The following is a 23,977-nucleotide window of genomic DNA, read 5'->3' on the forward strand; positions in this document are numbered from 1 at the left end:
TATTCCAGAGGAGTAGTGAACTGGATATGAAACTAAATTTGTGGCATAATATTTGTGAATATAGAAAATGTCACGGTGTATATGACAAAATTCATAATTAGCCACATGTTATATACTGATCAGTCAGCTAGCATGATGGATGTGGGATGATACCGATTCTCAGTACAAAACCTGAATTCAACCGGCGTATGTATAGCAGAGTCTATATCAACTTATACCTGTCTGATGGCTCATTGGCTGTAGTCACTGTACTTTCGTTGTTTCTCAACCAGGCGGCAGTTCGAATCCCTCTGGCGACGAGGCACATATCACTTATAATTCCCCTTAGGAGTAAGTTATTCCCGAGGTATAGTGAATTATGTATGAAACGATATTGGTGGCTTAATATTTGTGAGTAGAAGAAATGTCCCGGTGTATGTGATATACATACATAAACACACACACACACACACACACACACATATACACATATATATATATATATATATATATATATATATATATATATATACTGTATATATATATATATATATATATGTGTATGTATGTTTATATAAAAATTTCTAACTCACATCGGGAGCAGACTCAGATTTTTCAAATGAAAGGCCAGGGCGCTACCAACTGACCCACTTAACTAATGAAAGAAGGTGGAACCTAAGTAATTTTGCACCTGAGGTTTTTCCTAGACAGGCTACCGCCTAACATACCAGTGAGTTTTACCTAACTTACCAACTCACCATTGACCCAGTTGGTAGCATTTCATTCGAATTACCCTTTCAAGGTGAACATGTTGGAACTAGTCAACATATAAGCTAGTGTTTCACAGACCTAAATTTCTGACTCACATAGGGATAGATCCCAGGTCTCAAATGAAAGGCCAGTTCCTTCATATTCACGCTGAAAGGGTAATTCGAATGAAATGCTACCAGTTGGGTCACTGGTGGGCGGGAGATCGGGTAAAACTCTAGGAAAGGTTGGAAATCCAGGATGATAAAAGAGTAGGGATGTGGAAAACTTCCATAACCCTACCCACACATATGCAGAAGGCTTATCAGAAGCGTGTTGAAGTCCACCACACTCGTGGCGCCATTCACCTGTGTCTTGTACACACACAAACCCTTTCTAGGTCTCTTGTTCGTTTTTCCTTCCAGCACCTTTGAATTTTATACTCCTTTCACTATCCTATCATCCTCCATTTTTCCCACGTGACTGGACCACCTCAAAACGTTGATCCATGCTTCCAGCTACACTGACCGTTTTACTTCTGCGTATCCCTACATTTATCACCATTCATTCTAATTCTTTTTATCCACAAATACTACGTCACCAGTTCATCTCTACATATGCCACCTTTCATTCACATTCAACATGGACAAGCTAGGTATGGAACGTTGATGGTCAGGCTGGAATGGAGAAATTTCCTCTCTCTCTCTCTCTCTCTCTCTCTCTCTCTCTCTCTCTCTCGATCAGCGGTTAGAGTGGAGGTCGTTGAGATGTTCCGAAAGTCACAGATCTCTCCAAAGTCGGTAGGCTGATATGAATAATTCTTCAAATGAAAGGTAGTCAACTGCTTTCTGTCAGTATGTACAAGGCCTCGAGAATGGAGAGGCACAGTGGTTTCCTCTCGTACTCCAATATGTCCACCCCTGTTGCTAGTAGTTCCCTTGTGAAATGTAGACCAGATTTTTCCCCAGTGGTGCCTCTTGGTATCACCATCCCGAATTTGACGGGCCAACCCCTCGATATTCGGGCCCTAGTCATCCCAATAAATTAAGCTTAATAAAGCTCACGTTCCTTCCTTTCTATAACATTTGCTTTGTATGTTAGGTTACTAATTTGTAGCTGAGGTATGGGGTCTAGCGACATTCTTATGAAGGAGGTGATGCGACATATTTTTTATTTAGAGTGTACAACAATGTTTGTACCCGCCGTACTACCAGCAGGTTAGATGTTGGCGGTTATGCTGTATTTAATAATGTGCTCATCATCTTTGTAGGGCGTCATCATTTGATTTTTGTACCAGGGTTACCGTTCCTTCATTGGCGTTTGGTTCGCCGCTTACTTGGTTTTTATCCTGTTGGTCAGTAATTTTCCTGGTAACCTTCTCAACGGTATTATAAGCCATTGTCGACAAGAGGTCGGGTGGCGCATTCAAGTTCTTCGTGAGTAGCGACACAACTGTTGCAGTGGGAGAGGGTATGCCTACACTGGTAGATTTCAGGTAGCTGTCATTGCAGTCGTTCGTGCGGAGACAGTGCCCTACATTGGCAGCCTTCATGTAGGCTGAGGTTTCGATGTTATTGTCCCGGTAGTTAGAAAGGGCGCAAATGAAGGGAACGTGGTTGTTTCTGCTTCTCTATATCATGGAGTGTAGCCGGACTTCACTTCGAGGGCATTCTTGAGGCGTAGGAGGACGGCTTTTCGGTGGTCTTCAAGGTACTCTCGAAGTATTGGCAGTAAGTGATGGGATTGGCCGTTTCACTAAAGACCTCTTTGATGCATTCCATGAAGAAGTTCGCACACCTGAGGGTGGATGGATGCATTGCGGCCCCATCAGTCTGTTGATACATCATGCCCCATTGAGCTCCTGAAGGGGACCTCTTTGGTGTCTCCTTTGGGATATTGACGAGAGGGCTGTTGTCAACACTGTACACGTTCTTGGGGTATGTATAGGACAGTTCTGTCAACAGGCAGCTACACAAACAGTGAGTCGACATCTAAGGAAGCTCTGGTAACATCGGAACTGTTACTGTGAATAAGTTCTAGGAATTCTGTTGAGGTGGTGTTGCAGTGGGAGGGCATGAACGACATCAGGATATCCGCCACCTTTTTCACAGATAGATGGGCCACTAATAAGATGGAATGTATTCCCCTCCTTATGGCTTTTCACATTTCCATGTAAGTAATCAATTTTAAAGTACGAGACGAGATAGAATATAAGATCATGAGGAATCTTGAAGATAATATCAGTCGGTACTCCGGCAAACAAACTGAAGTGATCCCATATACATCATTCTACAAAATGAGATAACTGTTTAAGATCTTGAGGAATCCTGTAGATGATATCAAGGATTGAGCTAACTGTCTGACTGATGCTGTCATTGTTCGGCAGGACAGCTTCATACTCCCGAAAATGGTGGGGGACTTTTCCCTGGGCTATTTATATGGGAGTGCAAAGACTTATATGGCGGAGATTACGTAAGAGAAGAGAAGAGAGAGAGAGAGAGAGAGAGAGAGAGAGAGAGAGAGAGAGAGAGAGAGAGAGAGAGCAGTATTTCCAATCCATCCTGATCATCAGCGTCTGCCAAACGGTTTGTCATTCCCACTAATGGTAATTCTTATACCTTCAGGTAACTCATGAATTTCTTCTCACAGAGTTTGCATATATACCCGTTGTATTGAATAAAAATATTGTAAATGACCGGACCTTTACTTTTCAAATAGCATGCTGATGATAAAACGTCTGTTATGAACTGTCAAGCTGCTATGAACTTAAAACGTCACTAGGAGTGTATAATGGTGATTCTGAATATATCTTACTGGGTTTGGAATCATCCTAATATACTGTGCGAACGTTTTTTTTTCCTTTATAGTCCACTGACTCTGTAATGCCTATTCCGTGCACTAACTACATTTAGCATTATAATAAAGATATATTACAGAAAGAAACCTCTGTATTTTACTCTTGACTGATTACTGCGCGCCAACCTTCTTTTGCTAGAAATTGTGGGTAGTAATTTTACAGAGGGTAAACAGACTCGTGCCATAAATTCGATACCTTCTGGGATAGTTCTACGTCTCCCATTCTGCTTCTCTTATATAACAGAATTACAGCCTCTCTCTCTCTCTCTCTCTCTCTCTCTCTCTCTTTGTGTGTGTGTGTGTGTTGCCTTGCCTTTCTTTTAGGCTTAGACGAGTTTTAAGGATTTCTGATCACGCTACCGTACCCCATGTTTCCTCAGCATGGATGGCAGTATCTTTTCTTACGGGGCTCTCTTTATGCCTCGTTTCGCCCGTCACTTGTGGTTGGAGTCATGGCACCAAAGTCAATTTGAGGGGTGGAAGGATCGATCGAAGGTTCAGAGGTCAGGTGGCTGAGTTTTTGCCATATCTGATTTTGTGGAAAGATTTTCAAACCATTACTTCGTTATTCTTGAAGCTGTTGATGACCATTACCCTTGCGACACCAATTTACGTGGTTAATCTATTACTACTGTTATGTATCGTCTACATCTTGTCAATATCATAAGCGTCGTCTTTTTTATTTTATAATTTTTTCTTTATTCTTATTAGCTGCTCGTGTGAGAAAGAGCCCGTGCTGGATTAGTACAACTTGATGAAAAGAATTTTTTTCTCTCGTTTTATGCAAAGAAAACTAATTTGTCAATACGTGTTCGTTTTCTGCCAAGCTGTAGTCAAGTCAGTTTTGGCAATAATGTTCCCTGTTGGGTATCTTGAACGACGAGGTTTTAGAACGAGCATAATTCTGCTTTGCTGAGTGCAAGGTTCTTGCACTTTACCGGAACTCACCTTATTTCTAAACAAAGGGCATTAAGCTTATGATCATATTACTGTCTCTTCGGTCTTATATAAATTTATCTGTTTATCAATGGTAGCAGTTGATTTTCACATTTTTATATAACAGTTTTACAATTAAGGGCTATGAGAGTATTAATGAAAATGTATAATAATTAGGAATGTTATCAGGTGGGAACATTTTGATCACTTGTATCCTTATGACAGGTTATGCTATTAACAAATGTCCCTCCGGTCTTGATGACCATGACACTTGTGACTTCAGCTTTGTAACACTAAATCGGTCAGTCAAACTTAGATCACACTTCCAGAAGCAGTGAGGATCTGCTGTGGTTTATTCGTGAAAAAAATTATTTGTTTTTATTTCTTTTGTTGGTTAACTTTTCCACTGGAGAGGTGTTGTCATGGCGCCCATGAATAATGTAGGCCATGGGATGTTGGTAGTTATATGCCAACATGTTATTCTGTATATACCGTATGTATACAGTATATTATATATGTACTTATGTATACATATGTTTCAGAGGCTGCAGTGCTACCTGAATATATATAAATTATACATATATATATATGTGTGTGTGTGTGTATTATACATATATATATATATATATATGTGTGTGTGTGTGTGTGTGTGTATTATACACACATACACACACACACACACACACATATATATATATATATATATATATATATATATATATATATATATATATATATATATGTATGTATGTATGTATATGTATATGTTAACGTGATTGGTATTTTGCCTGATCTCTGTCATTGATTTGTTTTCACTTTCTCGTCTTCAACATTCTTTTTTTGTTGAAGTTTTGTCAACATAGTGACCTATTTGTTTGTTTCATATGATTGTCACTATTATGGAAGTACTAAATAATAACTCAGATTCACGTTTTGTAAAAATCCTTTTGTAAAACTATGTAGTGATTAGCTAGAAATGAAAATGGTTAAATCGGGCTTCCTGTTGACTGATCTTAAGCCTGTGTATATCACGTGATTGTGTCTGACAGTCTGTTATTTTAATTGTGATGAATCTGTTGCGGTCAGGAACATGGTACGGCCATTTTATTGGAAACATTTTATTTAGAAACACTACGACACCTTTATAACTATAGCACAAGGATTTTAAACCAAAAAATTGAGTTAGATACACGACGCGGTTTTATACCAAAATTTTGGATTCTCGCTTTTAGTCATGGCGCAGTTTACTTACTTTTTATTCGTTTTATTTGTGTGTTCAGATATCACCATAGCACCAAAAGAACGCCAGCGAGATTTAAATAGAGAAAAGTCATAAAACAATTTAAACTGTTGAATAGTATTAACTTAGATGGAAAATTTAATGATTAAATGGTCAGCTCAAAAGTTCATCGTTCCCTCACATTCTGCTGCAAAACATAATCGTGCCATCAAGACGTAAAATTTAAGTGAATAATATCTTGATACCTTCACAAAGCTTGAGTCTTTTTCCAATAAAATAAGTTTCAGTAATTTAGCAGCCTTTATTTCGAGAACCGGGTTCTAAAACTAACTCAATGACGAGGCGTATCACTGAGGTTACTACAGTGATTCTTGCCAATCATCGGTAGGTTTTTTCTGAAAAATAAGCCCTTTTACCCGCGCTGAAGTACTTGAAAACCTATGATCTGTCAAAATTAGCCTCCGAAGGGGGTTAATGCCGTCAGTACACCTCATGCAGTGCGCTGTAGGCATTATTTAAGGTCTCTTTGCAGCGTTCCTTCGGCCCCTAGCTGCAACTCCTTTCATTTCGTTTACTGTACCTCCGTTCATATTCTCTGTCTTCCATCTTACTTTCCACCCTCTCCTAACAATTGACTCATAGTGCAACTAGCGAGGTTTTCCTCCTGTTACACCTTTCAACCCTTTTTACTGTCAATTTCCATTTCGGCGCTGAATGACCTCATTGGTCCCAGAACTTGGCCTTTGGCCTAAATTTTCTGTTCTATTCTTCTATTCTATCAGAATTAGCAAACACAGCAAATTGGTTTTAGTAATCCATCAAGATAAAATCCCTTTTTTGTTTTGTCATTTTATAAAATATGAAACTGACGCTTTTATAGTTACGTTTATGTGAAGTGTTATTTTGTAAGAACGGACACCATGATGACTTCTTTTCTGTATTCCATCACGTAACTTTAGTTAATTATTTTTTTTCAAAAGATACTTTGTAAACAACAAATATATTTCAGTTCTGCGCTTCTTTCATTTAATATTTTGATGACCCTGTTATGAACTCGTTTTCCAGACCATGAGACCACCCGCGCTTAATTGATAGTTAAAAGGTCAGGTTCTGTTACTCTATGGCAGCCCTTAGTAATATTAGACCAGCAGTTTTCAAAGAACCATTTCATTACTTTTCGAAGAGTACGTTATTTTTATTGGCCATGCGTGGTAGGCTGTCGTAGTTATGCACAACTTTCCATTGATTTATTTATTGACTCTCACCAACATTATTTCCCCGAAAAGGAATATTCGAATTGTGAATTGTGACGTTCTTTAGTTTTCAGCTGGCGATTTGATGTGAATAATTTCGTCTGAAGTTTTCTTCTTCTCATTAAATTTGTTTGTGACTTTTGGAGCATATGATTACAAAGAAAAGTACATTTTTTTTAACAAAAAGCCGGAAAGGAGTTTAGTAACGAGAGATACTTGGATTCCTTTGGTAAAAACTAGTGGGTTTTTCACTCCGCTAAATTCTTTGACTGAATATTCTCTTCTGATACGTTTAATTTGGCATTTTGATTGTTTGCCCTTTTGTTTATTATCAGTTTGTTCATGCCTGGCCTTATAAGCACTTTCGAAGGTTGAGAAAAACAGGTTTATAATTCGGTGTTTCTATGGATCCGACCCCTACGGTGAAGAGAAGATACAGAAGAAAGAGGGGAGATGAGTTGGAAATAAGCACGATGAGAAAGACAAACAAAGAGCTTCGTGAAGGATGGAAGGTTCTAAGGGTTGACAACAAGGCAACGAAAGCTGGAAGAGAAAAACAGAATTCTCTCTCTCTCTCTCTCTCTCTCTCTCTCTCTCTCTCTCTATATATATATATATATATATATATATATATATATATATATATATATATATATATATATATATATATATATATATATACGCCCACGAAATTTGTTGCTATATGATAATCGTTGTTTCCTAGTAACCAAGAGTCCGTAAGGTATCCTCTTTTATTTTTCTGTCACCTTTTGTTGTTGAATAAATTCCGTCCAAAGGTAAGAAGGTGGTGGAGTAGGCGGGTACAATTAACCAAATTGCAACCTGGACACCTGTCTCCTGGGCGAATTTTCCCCTTTAACTCGTCCGAGGTAATGAGGATCATTTTAGGATTAGAGACATATTAAGAGAGCTCAGTCCCCAGGTATTATGGGACTTGCTTGGTTCAAGCACAACGAAGTACAACAACAATATTTACTGTTATCTCATGAAGTGTCGCTGTATAGTTTCACACACAAGCACACACTACATTTACGAATTTTTACTCTATTTAACGATGTTTGTATTCCTGGGGCTTCCGATAAAATGAGCTATATATATATATATATATATATATATATATATATATATATATATATATATATATATATATATATATATATATATATATATATATATATATATATATATATATATATATATATATATATATATATAAAACCTTTGTTATCGTATAACTCGTTCTTTGTGGTTTACTCTAGTTCTGATGACCTGTAATAACACCGGGTAATCACTATTTGTAGCCTTTATGGTAATTGCGTTTCGTAACATTGCGTTTATCGGCACATGACTTCGTTTTGTTCCTCCGTACCATATGGATCGCCCGGCCTTACCAGCTGACTGATATGGGCGTTGCGTGTATAGGTCAAACGCTCTCTCTCTCTCTCTCTCTCTCTCTCTCTCTCTCTCTCTCTCTCTCTCTCTCTCTCTCTCTCTCTTGTATTTATTGTCATTATTACTGGTGATTTTAGGATACACCAGACGTAGCCAGGTTATTTATCTTATCCAGAGAATCTGAATGGGAAAGAATTGTTTGCTGAAGCTCCCTCTCTCTGTCTCTTTCACCTACACATACACAACGCTCTCTTTTTCACCGATAAAAGCTATCTGTTTATCCAAGTGTCCTTTGACGCTTCCGTTGTTAGAGGTAATTTTGATGATGTGTGTGTAGGCGCAATTGTGCAAGCTTGGTCATGCCATAAACTGATTGGCATCAGCGTGATACATGAGATGTCGAAGAATATCATTTCATAAAATGTACGGATTGTTCTTAAGCAAAGTCTGAGATTAATAACGGTAACAATACAACAGTGTGAAGATTTATGTGACCTGAAGAGGCTCAGATGTCATTTTGTTTGTATTTTTTCATTATATTCTAATTATTATTAATATTGTTTTTGATGTTTGTATGAATCTGATTAATTCCCATTTGTTTTTATTTGTTAATGTAGCAGAGGCATTCCAGACATTTCTTTTTATAACTTTTTGGTCGCCATCCAATGGTATCTGTTTCTGTGGGAAGGTCGGGTAGCACGTAATGTGTTGATCACCAACCTTATTCCTGTAGTAGAGGTATTTAGTGACTCCTGGGGATTATATCGCATACCTGCAGAGGGGGAATAAGGGCGACAGACAAAGAGATGCCGAAAAAGTAATAGTTATTTGTGGCAAAAGAAAAAATAGACGGAAGTGTGCATCGAGAACAGAGGGATCTAAAGAAGATATCAAAGAGAATGGACGTTGGAAGTCGAGTTAATCTAAACGCTTTTTTAAAGGAAGTAAAAGGGAAGAGACTCGGTGAGATGGAAGGAGGAAGGTGACCGAGGAGAGGGAGGGAGGGAGGAAGGAGAGACGGTCGATGGAAATGGACCTAATGAATGACGCAACAATGAAGCAGCGGCCATTAATTTCTTTCTGGAAATGAAAGGGAAACAGGTCTTAGGCATATAAGCGTCACTGGGAACAGCAATCGCGCGGAGTAGTCGACGAACTGATTCTAAATATAGGCGGGATATGTACCGCTCTTGGGTGTATGGGTTTGCTGCATGGGGATTATGTCATTACACCTAAACGGTGACCAAACGAATTAAGGGTCGGTGGGCTCGTGCGTTTCATGTTACATTTTCGGAGTCGTTTCCGGTCACATTTCTTGGTCACTGGGTTTTTAATCCGCCAAGTCGTTATAGTGAGAGTCGTCGACTGGGAGAACAGAGTCCATCTAAGGGTCCGCGGTCTACCCCCCCTTTCTGTTTGTAATGTAATGCCTACAGCGTATAACAGCCAGTTTAGTTTACGTTTTCTTATTTATGGTTGCAGTGGATTCTTAATATTAGTAATTTTGTGACCGAAATTCTCCAAAACTTAAATGCACTAATGCAGTTATGACCAAGTTCTAAGGGAATCTTTCCAACCCCCCCCCCCGTACCAGATCCAGCAATCGCTTAATGAAAGATGGCGAAAATGCAGTCTGACTTTAGGGGGAGTCACAAAACCGGAACTCGAAAGATGGAACGCTGTGGGATTTTTTGTTGCCTTTGAAACCTGAGCTTTGTTTCTGAGCAACATTTATAAATAGGGATATACTTGTAACTGCGGGCTTTTATTGCCAATTTATTTACTTTTGTTGTTAGATTTGATTCTCTAAATGAATTCATTTGATAATTAGTGTTCTCTCCCTCTCTCTCTCATATACAGTATATATATATATATATATATATATATATATATATATATATATATATATATATATATATATTATATATATATATATATATATATATATATATATTAAATTTGGACTTTCTTGTAAACAATTTTTTTCGTTGATATTGCTTTAGTGGCATCACTATATTTCTTTCAAGAATCTTCATATCTTCGGAGTTTTTTTTCCGATTCTCATCTTTTAGTTTCTGGTGGAGAATATGCACACTTCTTTCATCTATTGATTGTTTTCCATGACGGAAAATTAATATATATATATATATATACATAGATATATTATATATATATATATATATATATATATATATATATATATATATATATATATTACACTCGTATTGTATACATTTGAGTGTTTTGTATTTGACTAATTATAATAATCTACAGTAGAGGTTTCTGAAAAGCACTTAAAATATGTTTATATTCTGTGAATTTTATTAACGTTTCAAAGAACCGGTATATTTTCATCCAATTCTTAGTTCACATTCATCCGAACTTCCTTCTGTCTCCAGTGTTTCATCTGCAGAATTATCGATTCGACTCTCTCTCTCTCTCTCTCTCTCTCTCTCTCTCTCTCTCTCTCTCTCCGTGTTGACATCGTCCAGTGGAGAATGATATTGCTCTTCGAAGAAGAACCTCACCTGTAGTCATTATGGGAAGACGATACGTCTGGGATTTAACCTGCACGCGTCCCGGTCTGCCGATATTTTTCTTGACTATGAGTAAACGGTATTCCACGTATTTCAGGGTTTTTCTTTTATATTCTTGCAGTGTATATTTTTCTCCAAATATCGTTTTTAGGAAGCTTTGGGAAATATTTGGTGAATAAAATTAGGTATTTGCATTTTTTCAGGAATTGTCCTATTACATTAATTTTGCTTCCTTTTACTGCGTTCTTTTAGTGTATGAAAGCAAGTACCAGTCTGTCTGTCTTTGAAAAGTAATACTGGCAAGTATACAACAAATGAATAAGATTTCTATTTAGGGAAACAATAAAAAATGAACAATAGGTTTTTTACGAAGACCCGATAATTAAGCAAACATAACCAATAGATTTTGTATGATGAACGTTGAGGCTTATCGGAAAATGTCTAGGTAATTAAGCAAACAAGAAAGGAGCAATAGATTTTTCGTGATGAAGAATGGTGCGACTTCTTTGAAATGTCTAGAGAAATAAGCAAAGGAGAATGAAAAATGATGAAGAACGGTGAGGTTTACTTGAAATATCTAGATAAGTAAGCAAACAAGAAAGGAACAATGAATTTCTTATGATGAAGAATGGTGAAACTTAGGTATATAAGCAAACATGAAGGGAACCTGATGAAGAACGTTTTGTCTTGTTTGGTATGTCTGGATAATAAGAAAACAAAACACAAAACTACACTTTTTCGTGATGAAGAACGGTGAAACGTATTTGAAATGTTTAGATGAATAAGCAAACTAGAAAGGAACACTGGATTTTTTTGTGAAGAATAGTGAAACTTGAAATGTCTAGATGGATGTTGAAATGTCTAGATGGATGTTAAAATGTCTAGATGGATAAACAAAAAACAAAGGAACATGAACGGTGAGTCTGACTTGAAATGCGCAAATAAATAAGCAAACAGAAAATTTTAAAAATAGTTTTTTTTTTTTTATTGGAACTGTAAGATTTCATTCAGATGTCAAGATAAATAAGCAAATAAGAAAGGAACAATAATGATTTTTTTATGACGAAAAACGGAGACAATTGATTTGAAATTTCATAAAATTTTTCTAAGACTCATGTTCGTGGGATCCTTTTTTCTTCTTATACTTTCTTCTTACTTAATATATATATATATATATATATATATATATATATATATATATATATATATATATATATATATATATATATATATATATATATATATATATATATATATATATATATAGTGTAATAGTAATAACATTTGAATAATTAAAGGTAAGTCTAATTCAATATTTTGGTGTTTATTCAGAGGCTTAATTCTTCTTGCTGTTTCAAAGTAGTAATTTCTCAATTGGAGAGATATTCACATTAACCGAGCTAACTGAAGTGAAAGATTTGGCTTAAGCCTGTGTCAGTCAGAAAGTGTGAAATAAGGATTATTTAATTATGTAATAGACTTTGTCTAGAAAATGAAACGAGAGAGACTGTACTAAGGTCCTGTTTTGTTTTATCATTCAACCATGTGTTTGGGATACTTCCCATAATTTAATGGTTTAGATACGGAGAAATATACATTGTAAGCCTTTATCTTTTGAGAGAAATATTTAATATATGTATTTGCCAAGTGAACTCGGGAATTATTGCACAGATAGTAAGTGTGTCTATAGTAATTATTAAGACGACATTTTTTGTATTTTATTATTTATTGTTTTATTACTGTTATCAGTGGACTGTTTCTTACATCTTTATTAACTAAAAATATTTGTATTTTTTACTTCAGGCTGTATTGTGTAAGTAAATGTGTTGTATTTCTCTACTTTTCCCAGGTTGGTATTTTGGATATTGATATCTGTGGCCCATCTCAACCTAGAGTTTTAGGGGCACTAGAAGAGAAAGTACACTCATCAGGAACTGGTTGGTCACCCATTGTAAGTATTGTTCGATTTCAGATCTGATTATCTGTTTGTACATTAATATGTTTCAGAGCATTTTGGTAGTCATTGGTGTGGCTGGATTTCTTTATGTTTAGACATAACTATTGATGGAAGCTTAAAGGATTAGTAAATAAATTGCAATATTTCATCGAGGGGTGATTATAAGTAAAGTTTTAGCAAATTAATTTTAGTTTAAGCTAGCTTTAGGACACTATGTGCCCTAGCTCTAAGCTACCCTTCAGGAAGCTGTGCTCTAAGAAATCCAACCAGTGGTTTGATTGCTGAGATTTGTACTGACTTACACCACATTGGTATAGAATTTTTAGATTCCTTGAAGAATTTAGAATCACCAGTGTTAAAATGCCAGAATATTATGTGATGCTGATGAGGAAATTTTCATTAGTAGACCACTGTAGATGCATTCCAGGTTTAAAACTAAATGTTCAAAGAGATGATGCACCTCACATTTTGAAAGAATTTAGAATACAATAAGGAATCAATGTTAGTTTTTACTCATTGTCAAAATTCAATGCAAGTTCAGATCTGAACTTTTTTCCCCATTTTAATCAAAGTAGAGGATGTATGGAACAATTAATGGGAGCTAGAGAATCAGAAAATGAAGGGAGAATCAAATTCTTTGCATCCTGGGAAATATTTGATATGACAAAACCATTTATAGATTAAGATTGACCACACTAGGGTAGAAAATTCTGTTTTCTTTTAAGGGCCTTCAACCCTTTAGTGACAGTTGTTGGGTGCTACTGATTGTTAAGCATTTGATCATTGAATGTCAAAGTTTAGTTTATGAGTAAGAGGCGCTTATTCAGTTGCTGGACTAGTAATGGTGAATACTTGCTTTCAAAACTTTTATGAGGTAGTTATAATGAATGAAATAAAACAATATATTCTTCAACACTGTGGTTTTAAGTACTTTACCTTCAAGTGTATTGTTTCTCTTGTTGAGGGACTCATCTGTTTATTATTTTTTTTATATTTTATCTTTTTTTTTTTTTTTAGTCATCATATATATGATAGTCATGCAAGCTAGTGGCATCAGTGACCCCTTAAGTTATATACGTTGCCAAAAAACTCAGTTGGTAATTAATTAATTAAATGATAAAAATATTGTTGGTCAAGTGATTTATAGAAAGTATATTTTATCATTTCTCTTCCATTTCAAAGCTGTTTACATCAGCTTGAAAAATAGATAATTAAGGTTTCCATGCCCCACATAATATCACCTTTACCATGATACCAACCTTCTTTTCTTTTCAGTACGTTGGTGAAAATTTGGCTGTGATGTCAATAGGATTCCTTTTGAATAGTAAGGATGATGCAGTCATCTGGAGAGGGCCCAAAAAGAATGGTAACGACATCCAATTTTAGCTTAATTGGAAGATAATGTATAAAAACTGAAATGAAGAATTTAGGCTTACACTGTGTCTCAGTAGTTTGCAAGTTATGCTTCATTTTCAGTTTATGTTATATCGTCTCTCTATGCATAACATTAAAAAGTAATACTAGATATTTCTTAACATATTTACCTCTTATTCACTGAATCTTCTTGCAGCACTAAATGACTCATGCGCTCCTGTTTTTTAGTTAATGATATTTTTTTGTTGATTGGATATATGGTATTTTTTATTATAGTATCAGCTGAACATTATTGTTCCAAATGGTTATTTTTATTATTAAAATTCAGCTATTGATCCTCTCTTCCGTGGTCTGATTATAATGCATATTAATTATTTATTCTTTCAGAATTGGCAAAAATGAGAATTGTCAAATTTATTTTGATGGATTTTTATCGCTGTACTTACATTAGCTGCAGTAAATATTAAAACTGTAGCATGATTCTTTCAGAATGGAAAGCTCTCATTAGACATATTTGCAGGTATGATCAAACAGTTCCTACGTGATGTTGATTGGGGTACTTTAGATTATATGGTTATTGACACACCTCCTGGCACAAGTGATGAACATTTAAGCATTGTTCAGTATTTATCAGCTGCCCCTCCAGTAGCTGCTATTATTGTTACAACACCACAGGTATGTCTGAAAAGTGTTATACTGTATGTTGTAGGCAAAAGCTGCAGTGTCCTGAAAAGAGGTAAGCTTATACAGGTATTTTGATGGGACTAATTGATCATTACTCCATTAAAATTGAAATTTCTTAATGTTTAAGATGCTACTGAGAAAAGGCCAAAGTAAATTTGAACTAGATACTGTAATTGCTTGTTTTGATGTACTGTAACTAATTTAACATTTTGTCATGGAAAGGAAACTATAGTGCGTGAAATCTTATTGATTTCTTGATTCCGTCAAATGCATTTCACAGTGGTCACAGTGGTCTATCTTATATTTTCAGAGCTAAAGAAAATAAAATTTTCAGTGTAACCATTCCTTAAATTTCATTTCTTTTTCTTTTTTTTCTAGGAAGTTGCACTTCTGGATGTCCGCAAAGAAATAACATTTTGCAGGAAAGTTAATATACCGATAATTGGTATTGTAGAAAACATGACTGCATTTGTGTGCCCAAAGTGTAAGGTATGTGACATTTAATACAATTATGTTCCTTTAAATGTAATAACAAGTTGCTTTACAGTTGAACTGCATTGGATGTGTGAAAGAATAGTGTAGAATAAACTGATAAGTTTGGAAACCTTATGTTAGGAAAAATTTGTTTTTGTTCACGGGTAATGCCAATCTATTTTTACTACAATGGTTTCACTAGTGATAGATACAGTAGCCATGTTGTTGCTGTTCATGACAAAGCCACAGTGGTCTGTTAAACTGCATGTTTTAATAAATATATATTAATAATATCAGAATTAATTAAAATCTCTGTTAGTTAACTAAGATCATCAAATATAGTTGTGTGATATTTGGTTAATTGTGAAATTCTCCATATAATTTACTGGAACCTATAGCAACACAATGCAGAAGCTTCAGATGATATTGTAGTGCATTTAAAATATCAAAAAAAGACTTTCATGCAATAAATAAACTTCGAAAATGCTGTGTAAATATACTGTATGTAGTACTTAATTAATATAAATTAACACATCAGTCAGTATACAAAGAGCAGTACAGTTCACCTGCAGATCCCAAAATCACTGGATGATAATCACATATGAAGTGGCATTGCACATCCTTCAGGTATACACTTCTGTACTTTAAATCATCTCTGTTTTACTTGTGGTACCTAAAACGGTTAAACATCCTGCAAATTGTTGTTATACTGTATTGTAATTACAGAATAACAAAAAATTATCTCCTTGTTCAGTGTAGACACAAACATTAAAAGCTTGACTATATAGTATGTGTCTGTAATAAAGTTTCTTTCCTCCAACATTTATAAATATATACTTTATAGTTTTCCGTAAAAGAAAACTATTGCGCTGGCTTTGTCTGTCCATCTGCCCTCAGATGGATATACCAAACATACCAAATTGCAGCCCTCTAGCCTCAGTAGTTTTTATTTCATATACAGTTAAAATTAGACATACTGTAATTGTGCATCTGGCAATGATATAGGACAAGCCACCACCAGGCCGTGGTTAAAGATTCATGGGCAGCAGCTCACGCAGCATTATACTGAGACCACTGAAAGATAGATCTGTTTCTGGTGGCCTTGATTATACGCTGTACAGAAAACTTGATTGCGCTGAAGAAACTTTGGCACATTTTTTACTTGTTTTATATAATGTTCTGTATTTCTTGCAAATATTACACTGCTTGATTAGTTCATTTATATTAATCAGTATACTGCATACAGCACTTTTGCACAGCACTATCCAAGTGAATTGTTGAATAAATGTCTTTTCTTTTTTATCTTTTTTTGATAATTTACAGTGGAAGCCTTTTAATGGCAATTTCCAGCATAGTAATAGAGATTTTGGTACTGAGGAGATGGAGCCTGGCATGGAATCCAGCCAAGGCTGCCCCCTCTGAGATTTTTCTCATAGGGGTCCTAAACTGTTGAGTAGCCATGTCCAACAGGAGCTTTTTCCCCTCAAAAGGAAGGACAAGTGTTGCCTATTGCTTAGTAGAATTATCAAACATCGGGATGACAGAGACAAATGGCTTTCAATTCTGCCATTGGCTCTCGTTTCCCATTTACCACAAAATTCTGAAAATATGTGTACACCTGATTGATGTTTTAAAAGTGAAGGGATAGAAGGCTGGGGTTACTCAGAGAGTTGGAGCCCTTACTATCTTTTGAATTGAAGTTTTGTAGCCCAAACAGGCTGTATTATTGCTACCAGTTGGAGCTCCGATGCCAAAACTCCGCCCAGGCAGATTGTGCAGCCATTTTATTCTTTTGTTTAAAGGCTGAGCATCATTACACCGTACATCTAATTCGGTGTCCAGAACTGGCCTGACTTCATCTTTGGAATCATGGATAGTGTCCCTGATATGTTGCCGTTCTGTTGCAAGGTCATCTTTACTACCGCTTATAATTTCCATGCAGAATTCAGCAATTACAACAAACCATACTTCCCTTTCGTGGGGAGGAGGTTTGCGCAATCTGATTGTGCCTCAGCAGTCGTACTTCCTTTTTGGGTGTACTACGACTGCCCAGCAACTAAGGGACAGAAATCTTGGATGAATCAGAAAACCTGAGTGAATTACTATACCCCCCAGAAGATACAGACACTTCAGTCAAGGTTAGGTGGATCTTTATACTTCCCTTTTGGGGGACTAGGATCCCCTTTAGTATCTGATGACTGTCTGGGAGACAGAATTCCTTTTGAGGTATCTCTTCCATTTACGGCTGAAAGCTGTGTCATTGGATCCTTATACTTCCCTTTTTGGGGGCTGGGATCCTCTTTAGTATCTTATAGCTGCATGGGAGATAGATTTCCTTTTGAGGTATCTCTTCTGTGTACAGCTGAAAGTTGTGTCCCTGGTCCTTCCAGCTTCAGCAGGGCAGGTTCAGTGACAATATCCAAGTTATGTCTAATAAAAGGGACATCTCCCCCAAGAAATGACTCTTCTCCATCAGAGGGGTTGACCTGGGAGGTACTAGGAACCAGTGCTTTCAGGTTGTGGCCCAAACATGAGTCCCATTCAGAAATGGAGGGAAATATACTCTGCCAGAATTATTGCCCAGAAGATGTACTATAGTCTCCCCCTTCCGTACCCTTACTGAAACCTAGGACCCAATGAGGCACTAATAGCAGGCTGTTTCACTCTTAAAACTTTTTGCCAGGAACATCTTACAAATGTCACATGTGTCTGGCAACCAACCGTATTCCCCTTATTTCTACAAGGGCTATGTTCATGGCAGGTGGTATGGGCCTTGCATAATTGCGGTGCTGATAGTGATATAAAAAACAAGCTCTTATTAGAAACTATTTGGTACTAACTATCTGTAGCACTGTATAGATATTACACTCAGTAATATCTATTTATTCAGTATGGCATTAAAACATTACGCCAAACAATTGGTTTCATATGTTCCAAAATTTGGAAGTTGAACGAGGTTAGCAGCCAGTTTTTGGCTAGCATAGTCTACATGAACGGTCAGCTAATCTACTAGGCTGCTAATATAAATGAAGTAGCCTAAGATAATTACTAAGGTAAGAAGGGCATATATTAATAACCTTCAGGAACTGCACTGTTTGTCAGTTATACGATTTTTGTTGAAGCTGCTATCGGCAAAGTAGTTCTGTGAGGGGAAAACTTTGTATAATTTGATACAAGTTCCCTGATATTTTTGATAACGGGAACATTTTCACAAAGTCCATTCAGTATGGCAATTAAATATTACGCCAAACAATTGGTTTCATTTAATCCAAGATTTGGAAGTCAAATGCGGTTAGAAGCAGGTTTTCGGCTAGCATAGTCTATATGAACGGTCAGCTAGTCTACTAGGCTACTAATCTAAATGAAGCAACCTAGCCTATCTATTAAGTAGCCTAAGATAATTACTAAGGTAAGAAGGGCATACCTTCAAGAGCAGCACTGTTTATTGGCCATACGATTTCTGTTGAAGCCGGTATCAGCGAAGTAGTTCCGTGAAGGGAAAGCTTCGAAAAATTTGGTACAAGTTCCCTGATATTAATGATGATTGGGAACACATTTTCACAAAAACCATTCAGTTTGATAATCAAATACTACAAGCAAACCATTGATTCACGTAACTCAAGATTTGGGCGGTAAATAGTTGACTACAGCTGACGATAGCGGATGTTTTTCCCCGCACATTGTAGCGTAAATTTAGACATGGCCTAGCACTAATTAGCCTAGGTAATTACTAAGGTAATTACCTAGGCAGGTTGACAATAGGAACTGAGAACTGAGGTAATTGCTGTAGATAAGAGAAAGAGCCCTCTTATCTTGAGTCCTATATTCTATCAAGTGTCAACGTGCACTAATACTGGCTGAGACCGACTAAAAGAGAATTCTTTATATTAGTTAGTCTATCTTATGGAGCCTCTAATGGACCATGAGAGTAACTCCTTTGAGGACAAACAGTGGCAGCACTATTAAAAAGTTAAATATAGATGAAGGAGGTCAAACATTATGGTTTAAAAATATCCTAATTTGAGTCACACTATTTTTAAAGTAAAATATATGAAGTCTTTTTGTTTATGAAATCATAGAGGTTTGAGTAGGACATAGTAGTTTTCTGTATGTAACTGACTTGCACTTAAGAAACCGTAAGGTAATGGATTTTGCAAGATAGTGTAATGTTACCAAGTGTTGTTGAAGTTATCCAGACTTTATTGTTGAACACAGAAAATTGAATTGTTGAACACAGAAAATTGAAGATTCAAATTGTTTTGTTTGTGGAGGTGCTAAGAGATGATAATTTTATGGGCACCATTGATATATAAACAATGTAATGTTATCATCTTAGAATTACTGTGATTATTTAGTGATATTTTTGGCTGGATAGTTTGTGTTTGCCTCAGACAGTGCAAAAGCATTGTTTACCTCTCTATGACACAAGGATCTGATCTGCAGAGGAAGTTGTATGTTCGTGAAGTATGGCACTACAGTACTGGGAAAAATTTATTACTAGTAGCAGACATTTAAAAATTTCCTGTGGAATTTAGCCACACTATCTTTTAAATTTCTCACAGTTTTTATCAAAATGTAAGGAAACCCATGCTATCCACTATTAGAGTTGTCTTTTGGAGGGAGGGTGGACCTCTAGATAATAAGTGTGAAGTACAGTGACTACTTTTGAACTCATAACTTCATTTATTCCAAGGGAATCTTCCGCATTTTGCTTGGTTACAAAAAATTGCTTATGGAAAAATAGAATATTCTATTGAGCCATTAAAAACCATCAAGAATTGGCGTATGGTTATCATTCAGATCTATAACATTTTTTAAATGGATTTTTTTAAAAATTACTTACAAAATACTGAAGTTTTTGTTAAGAAAAAAGATGTCCGTTTCATGAAGCAGAATATTAACTGTATCTTTTTTTTTTTTTTTTTGCCTGCGCACACAGTTCTCACTGCCTAATACCAGTTGTCAGCTCTGTTAGGTAACCTTAGTCAATATAGGCTGTCTGTATGTATTGCTGGTGCATTCCTGTTCTTTGCTAAAGTTCATGCATCCATACCTTTTGTGAGGTCTGTCACTATCAGGAAGTTGCCATAAAGTCCTGTCATTTGTTTCAGCCAACTAGTGAGCTAATGCCAAAGGTAGCTGGATTCACTGTATATTATTTTCAGAACATAATGATTATCAAACTTGTTGCTCAAGGTGAACTTATTCTGCCAAGTTGATCCACCATAAGGTGTTTTTACGAAGATGTACCAAGATTTCAAGAAAATGAGGATATTTAGTAAGAATGCTGAGGAAGGACTGGAAAATAGATCAAGTGTCAGTATTTTGTTTCAGCCGGACAGCAGTAAGAATGCCTAAATTATCCAAGAATCTAGGGTTTCAAAATTACAATACTGGCTTCTTCTGGATGCTATAGCTCACTGTTTTGAGTGTAGACATAGTATTACTAGGGATTTATTGGAGAAGAGTGAAGGAGACCCTATCAATCAATTATTGTTTGCTAATGAAACTTTTCAGCTAGGATGGTTATTAAATGGGGCATTGAGGAAGGAATTTATATGTTATTCATATTAGTTATCAGTTATCTAATACATATCCACACATGTGTAGCATATTAAATAAATTAAAATTGTGTCAAACATGAAGCCTAAGTTTACTACACATCCATGCAAGATTTTATAGCTTTAGTATGTATGTTCATAGCAATTAACTGGCAGCACTCATGCAACACTGCTCTCTTAAGGAATTCCTTGCAGCAACCTAACAGTCTCCTTTTCTCCCTGTGTTGGCCCTTGGGGGGTTCATTCCCCCCCTCCCATACTTTAGACTGTTAGGCATCCTTTCCACTTGAGTGTCAAGGGGCAATAAAATTGACCCAGGCCAAGAGTTCTTGTCATGTCACTAAGCTTGATAGAAACTCATACTCTTCAGTTTTCATTTAAAAATTACATAAAGTTTAAATTACAGTATTTGGATTATTTTTAACTGTGTTCAGATAGAAACAATATTTTTTATATAGTTATATATATATATACAGTATTTATATATTTTTATATTTTTTTATTGATGACAAGTTTATGTTATGGTAATTTTCATCATAATGTACTAGTACTTCTTTGTTGTTTACTTTAATGATTCCTTGTTTTAATAGGCTAATTAAGATTTGATTATTTTGATAAAAGGCTGATTTTTCCAGATTTTTGTCTTATAGCATTGGTTACAGGGATTCATATTAGTAATGATGTGGTTATACATCTCTTAATTTATGAATTTTTCTGCAGACTGAAACAGAAATATTTCCACCAACCACTGGAGGAGGACAGCAACTTGCAGCTGACTTTAACCTACCATTGTTGGGAAGGCTACCACTTGATCCAAGGATTGCAAAAGCATGTGACCATGGAGAGAATTTCTTGACTGAAGCACCAGATTCACTAGCAACTGTAGCATACAAAAAAGTAGCACAGCGTAAGCATCTTAGAATTTCTTTCGTTTTCTTGGAAATCCCCTTGTCTCCCCTTTTTAAAAAAGCAAGTCTTTATATGAGCATCAGAAATATTTTCTCTTTACCAATGAGCTGCTTTTATTTAACAAATATTCCTGCAGTCTTTCCTCTTAGGATAGGCTCTTTTTATCTTACTGTCCTGTCAGTAATAGCTTCACTGAAATGGTATACCTCCTCCAAAATCTGCCACTCCACTGTAACTCTCTACCTCCATCAGTTGACCATTACCTCTTTTTATACATTCTGTGCATCCTTTTAAACTCTGTTTAAACTGCATCTAATGCCTTTTATTCATTTTAAACTTTGTTATCCTAGAAATCTCCTGTGATGCCACTTGTTTTGTTACATTTAGTACATAGCACTGAATTCACACTTGCACCTTGCCTACAGCATCCCAATGAGCACTTTGCATCTTTACCAGTAACTATGGGTAAAATTTCAGAAGTTGACACAAAATTATTTGTTCCTTAAATATAAACCTCTTAGTTATACATGAGGTCCCCCCCCCCATGCTCCTCTTACTGGTATGCCGGCAGAGAATGGGAACTGAAGCATTCAGACTGTAATTGGGGTCTGCTCTGCCTGGGTAGGTGTCACCCATTACTAACCATTATTTTACCCCTGGAGGTAGTGATTTTGAGCCATAGCTATGAGATGAAAAGAAAATAATAAATATCTGATAAATAAACAGAAACATTTTTAAGTTTGCATAATTATATATCAAAATAAAGGTAAAAACATTAACATTATGATGGAAATATTGAAACTCAGACTCATACAAAAAAATTATGACTGAATAACAAACACGCACTTCCAGTTGCATTTCTTTACTACTGATAGACATGTTCACAGCATCTTACGCTAACACCAAAAAAAATACTACCCAAATAAGTGTACTTATTCTATTAATTTTACATGGAGTAACATAAAAATATTAAATTATGTATTTGTAACTATTCATAAATAATAGCTTTAAGTAACACAAATTTTTGTCATTCTTCTTGGCAAATTCTCATAAGCAAAACATTTTGTCTATACAACTAAAACCAGATTGACTGCCTGAGTTGCTATGTTGGTATGTTATCCAATCACGTCTCTTTATTTCCCCTATGCAAACATTGAGTGAAAGGCACTAAGTTGGAATTTTTCCACAATTGTGGCAATTCAACTTCTTCAGACAATGGTTTGACCATGGCGTTTTAGGACAAAACGGTTAAGAAACTTTTCAATGATTATTTATTATGTGTAACTGGAATAATGACATACATAGAAATAAAAGGGCTGTATGAATAGAACACATTTGATTTGCATTTATGATACACATTCATGTTTAGAAGAGCATTAATTTTAAACAGAAGAGAAAATTTTATATAAGAAATTTGCAGGAAATTGGCAGGTTTTTAATCCTCCCTTATTAATTTTACACTCTACTTTTTCTGGGGGGGCCAGGGCAACCCTAAAAAAAACTAAAAGAAGGATATTACAGTATTACAGTATACAGTAGTACTACTACTGTATTATAAAGTAGTTTAAGGATACCACTGTGTGATATTATTAGACTTACAGGGCTCACCTGAAGGATTTGTTTATGGATGGAAATTGAAAATGGAACAGTGTAACGCTAAAGAGGTTAGATGGCTAAGTGAGGAGAGACTAAAGGGAATGAATGAAAAGTAATAGGCAGCAAGCAAAGAAACTGAGCAGAAGAAACTTCTAAGAACCTTCAGTACTGTCTGCAGCATGCTGTGCAGGGTACACTTTAAGTGCCTCCCTCCCCCCAATCATGAAGGGGGACTAAAAATGTAATAAAATGTTTTCCAAATGAAGCACTAGATTGGCATCTCAAAAATTGCATGGTATAAAGGCATGAGGATGAACATCAGCAGGAATGTTCCAAAGCTGGAAAACAGTCACTGAGCAGTGCATCTGGAGGATTACTAATTTCCACAAAATAAAAATAGGAAGAGTTGGTCAGATAGATGTTACAAGGAGGAGACTCAAACTAAACAGAAAAGCAGATAA

The 23,977-nt window shown here is 35.9% G+C and overlaps 1 protein-coding gene across 2 annotated transcripts in view; it reads left to right on the forward strand.

The window, feature by feature from the left end:
* Nubp1 (NUBP iron-sulfur cluster assembly factor 1) overlaps nt 1-23,977 on the forward strand; it is a 79,734-nt gene that overhangs the window by 44,148 nt on the left and 11,609 nt on the right. For both annotated transcript variants that reach the window (XM_067100659.1, XM_067100660.1), the window contains exons 5-9: nt 12,811-12,912; nt 14,194-14,284; nt 14,813-14,967; nt 15,355-15,465; nt 21,732-21,918. In XM_067100659.1, coding sequence (XP_066956760.1) covers nt 12,811-12,912; nt 14,194-14,284; nt 14,813-14,967; nt 15,355-15,465; nt 21,732-21,918 — 646 coding nt within the window. The remainder of the gene's footprint in view (nt 1-12,810; nt 12,913-14,193; nt 14,285-14,812; nt 14,968-15,354; nt 15,466-21,731; nt 21,919-23,977) is intronic.

This window comes from Macrobrachium rosenbergii, chromosome 56 (assembly GCF_040412425.1).
Source record: "Macrobrachium rosenbergii isolate ZJJX-2024 chromosome 56, ASM4041242v1, whole genome shotgun sequence".
Lineage (NCBI taxonomy): Eukaryota > Metazoa > Arthropoda > Malacostraca > Decapoda > Palaemonidae > Macrobrachium > Macrobrachium rosenbergii.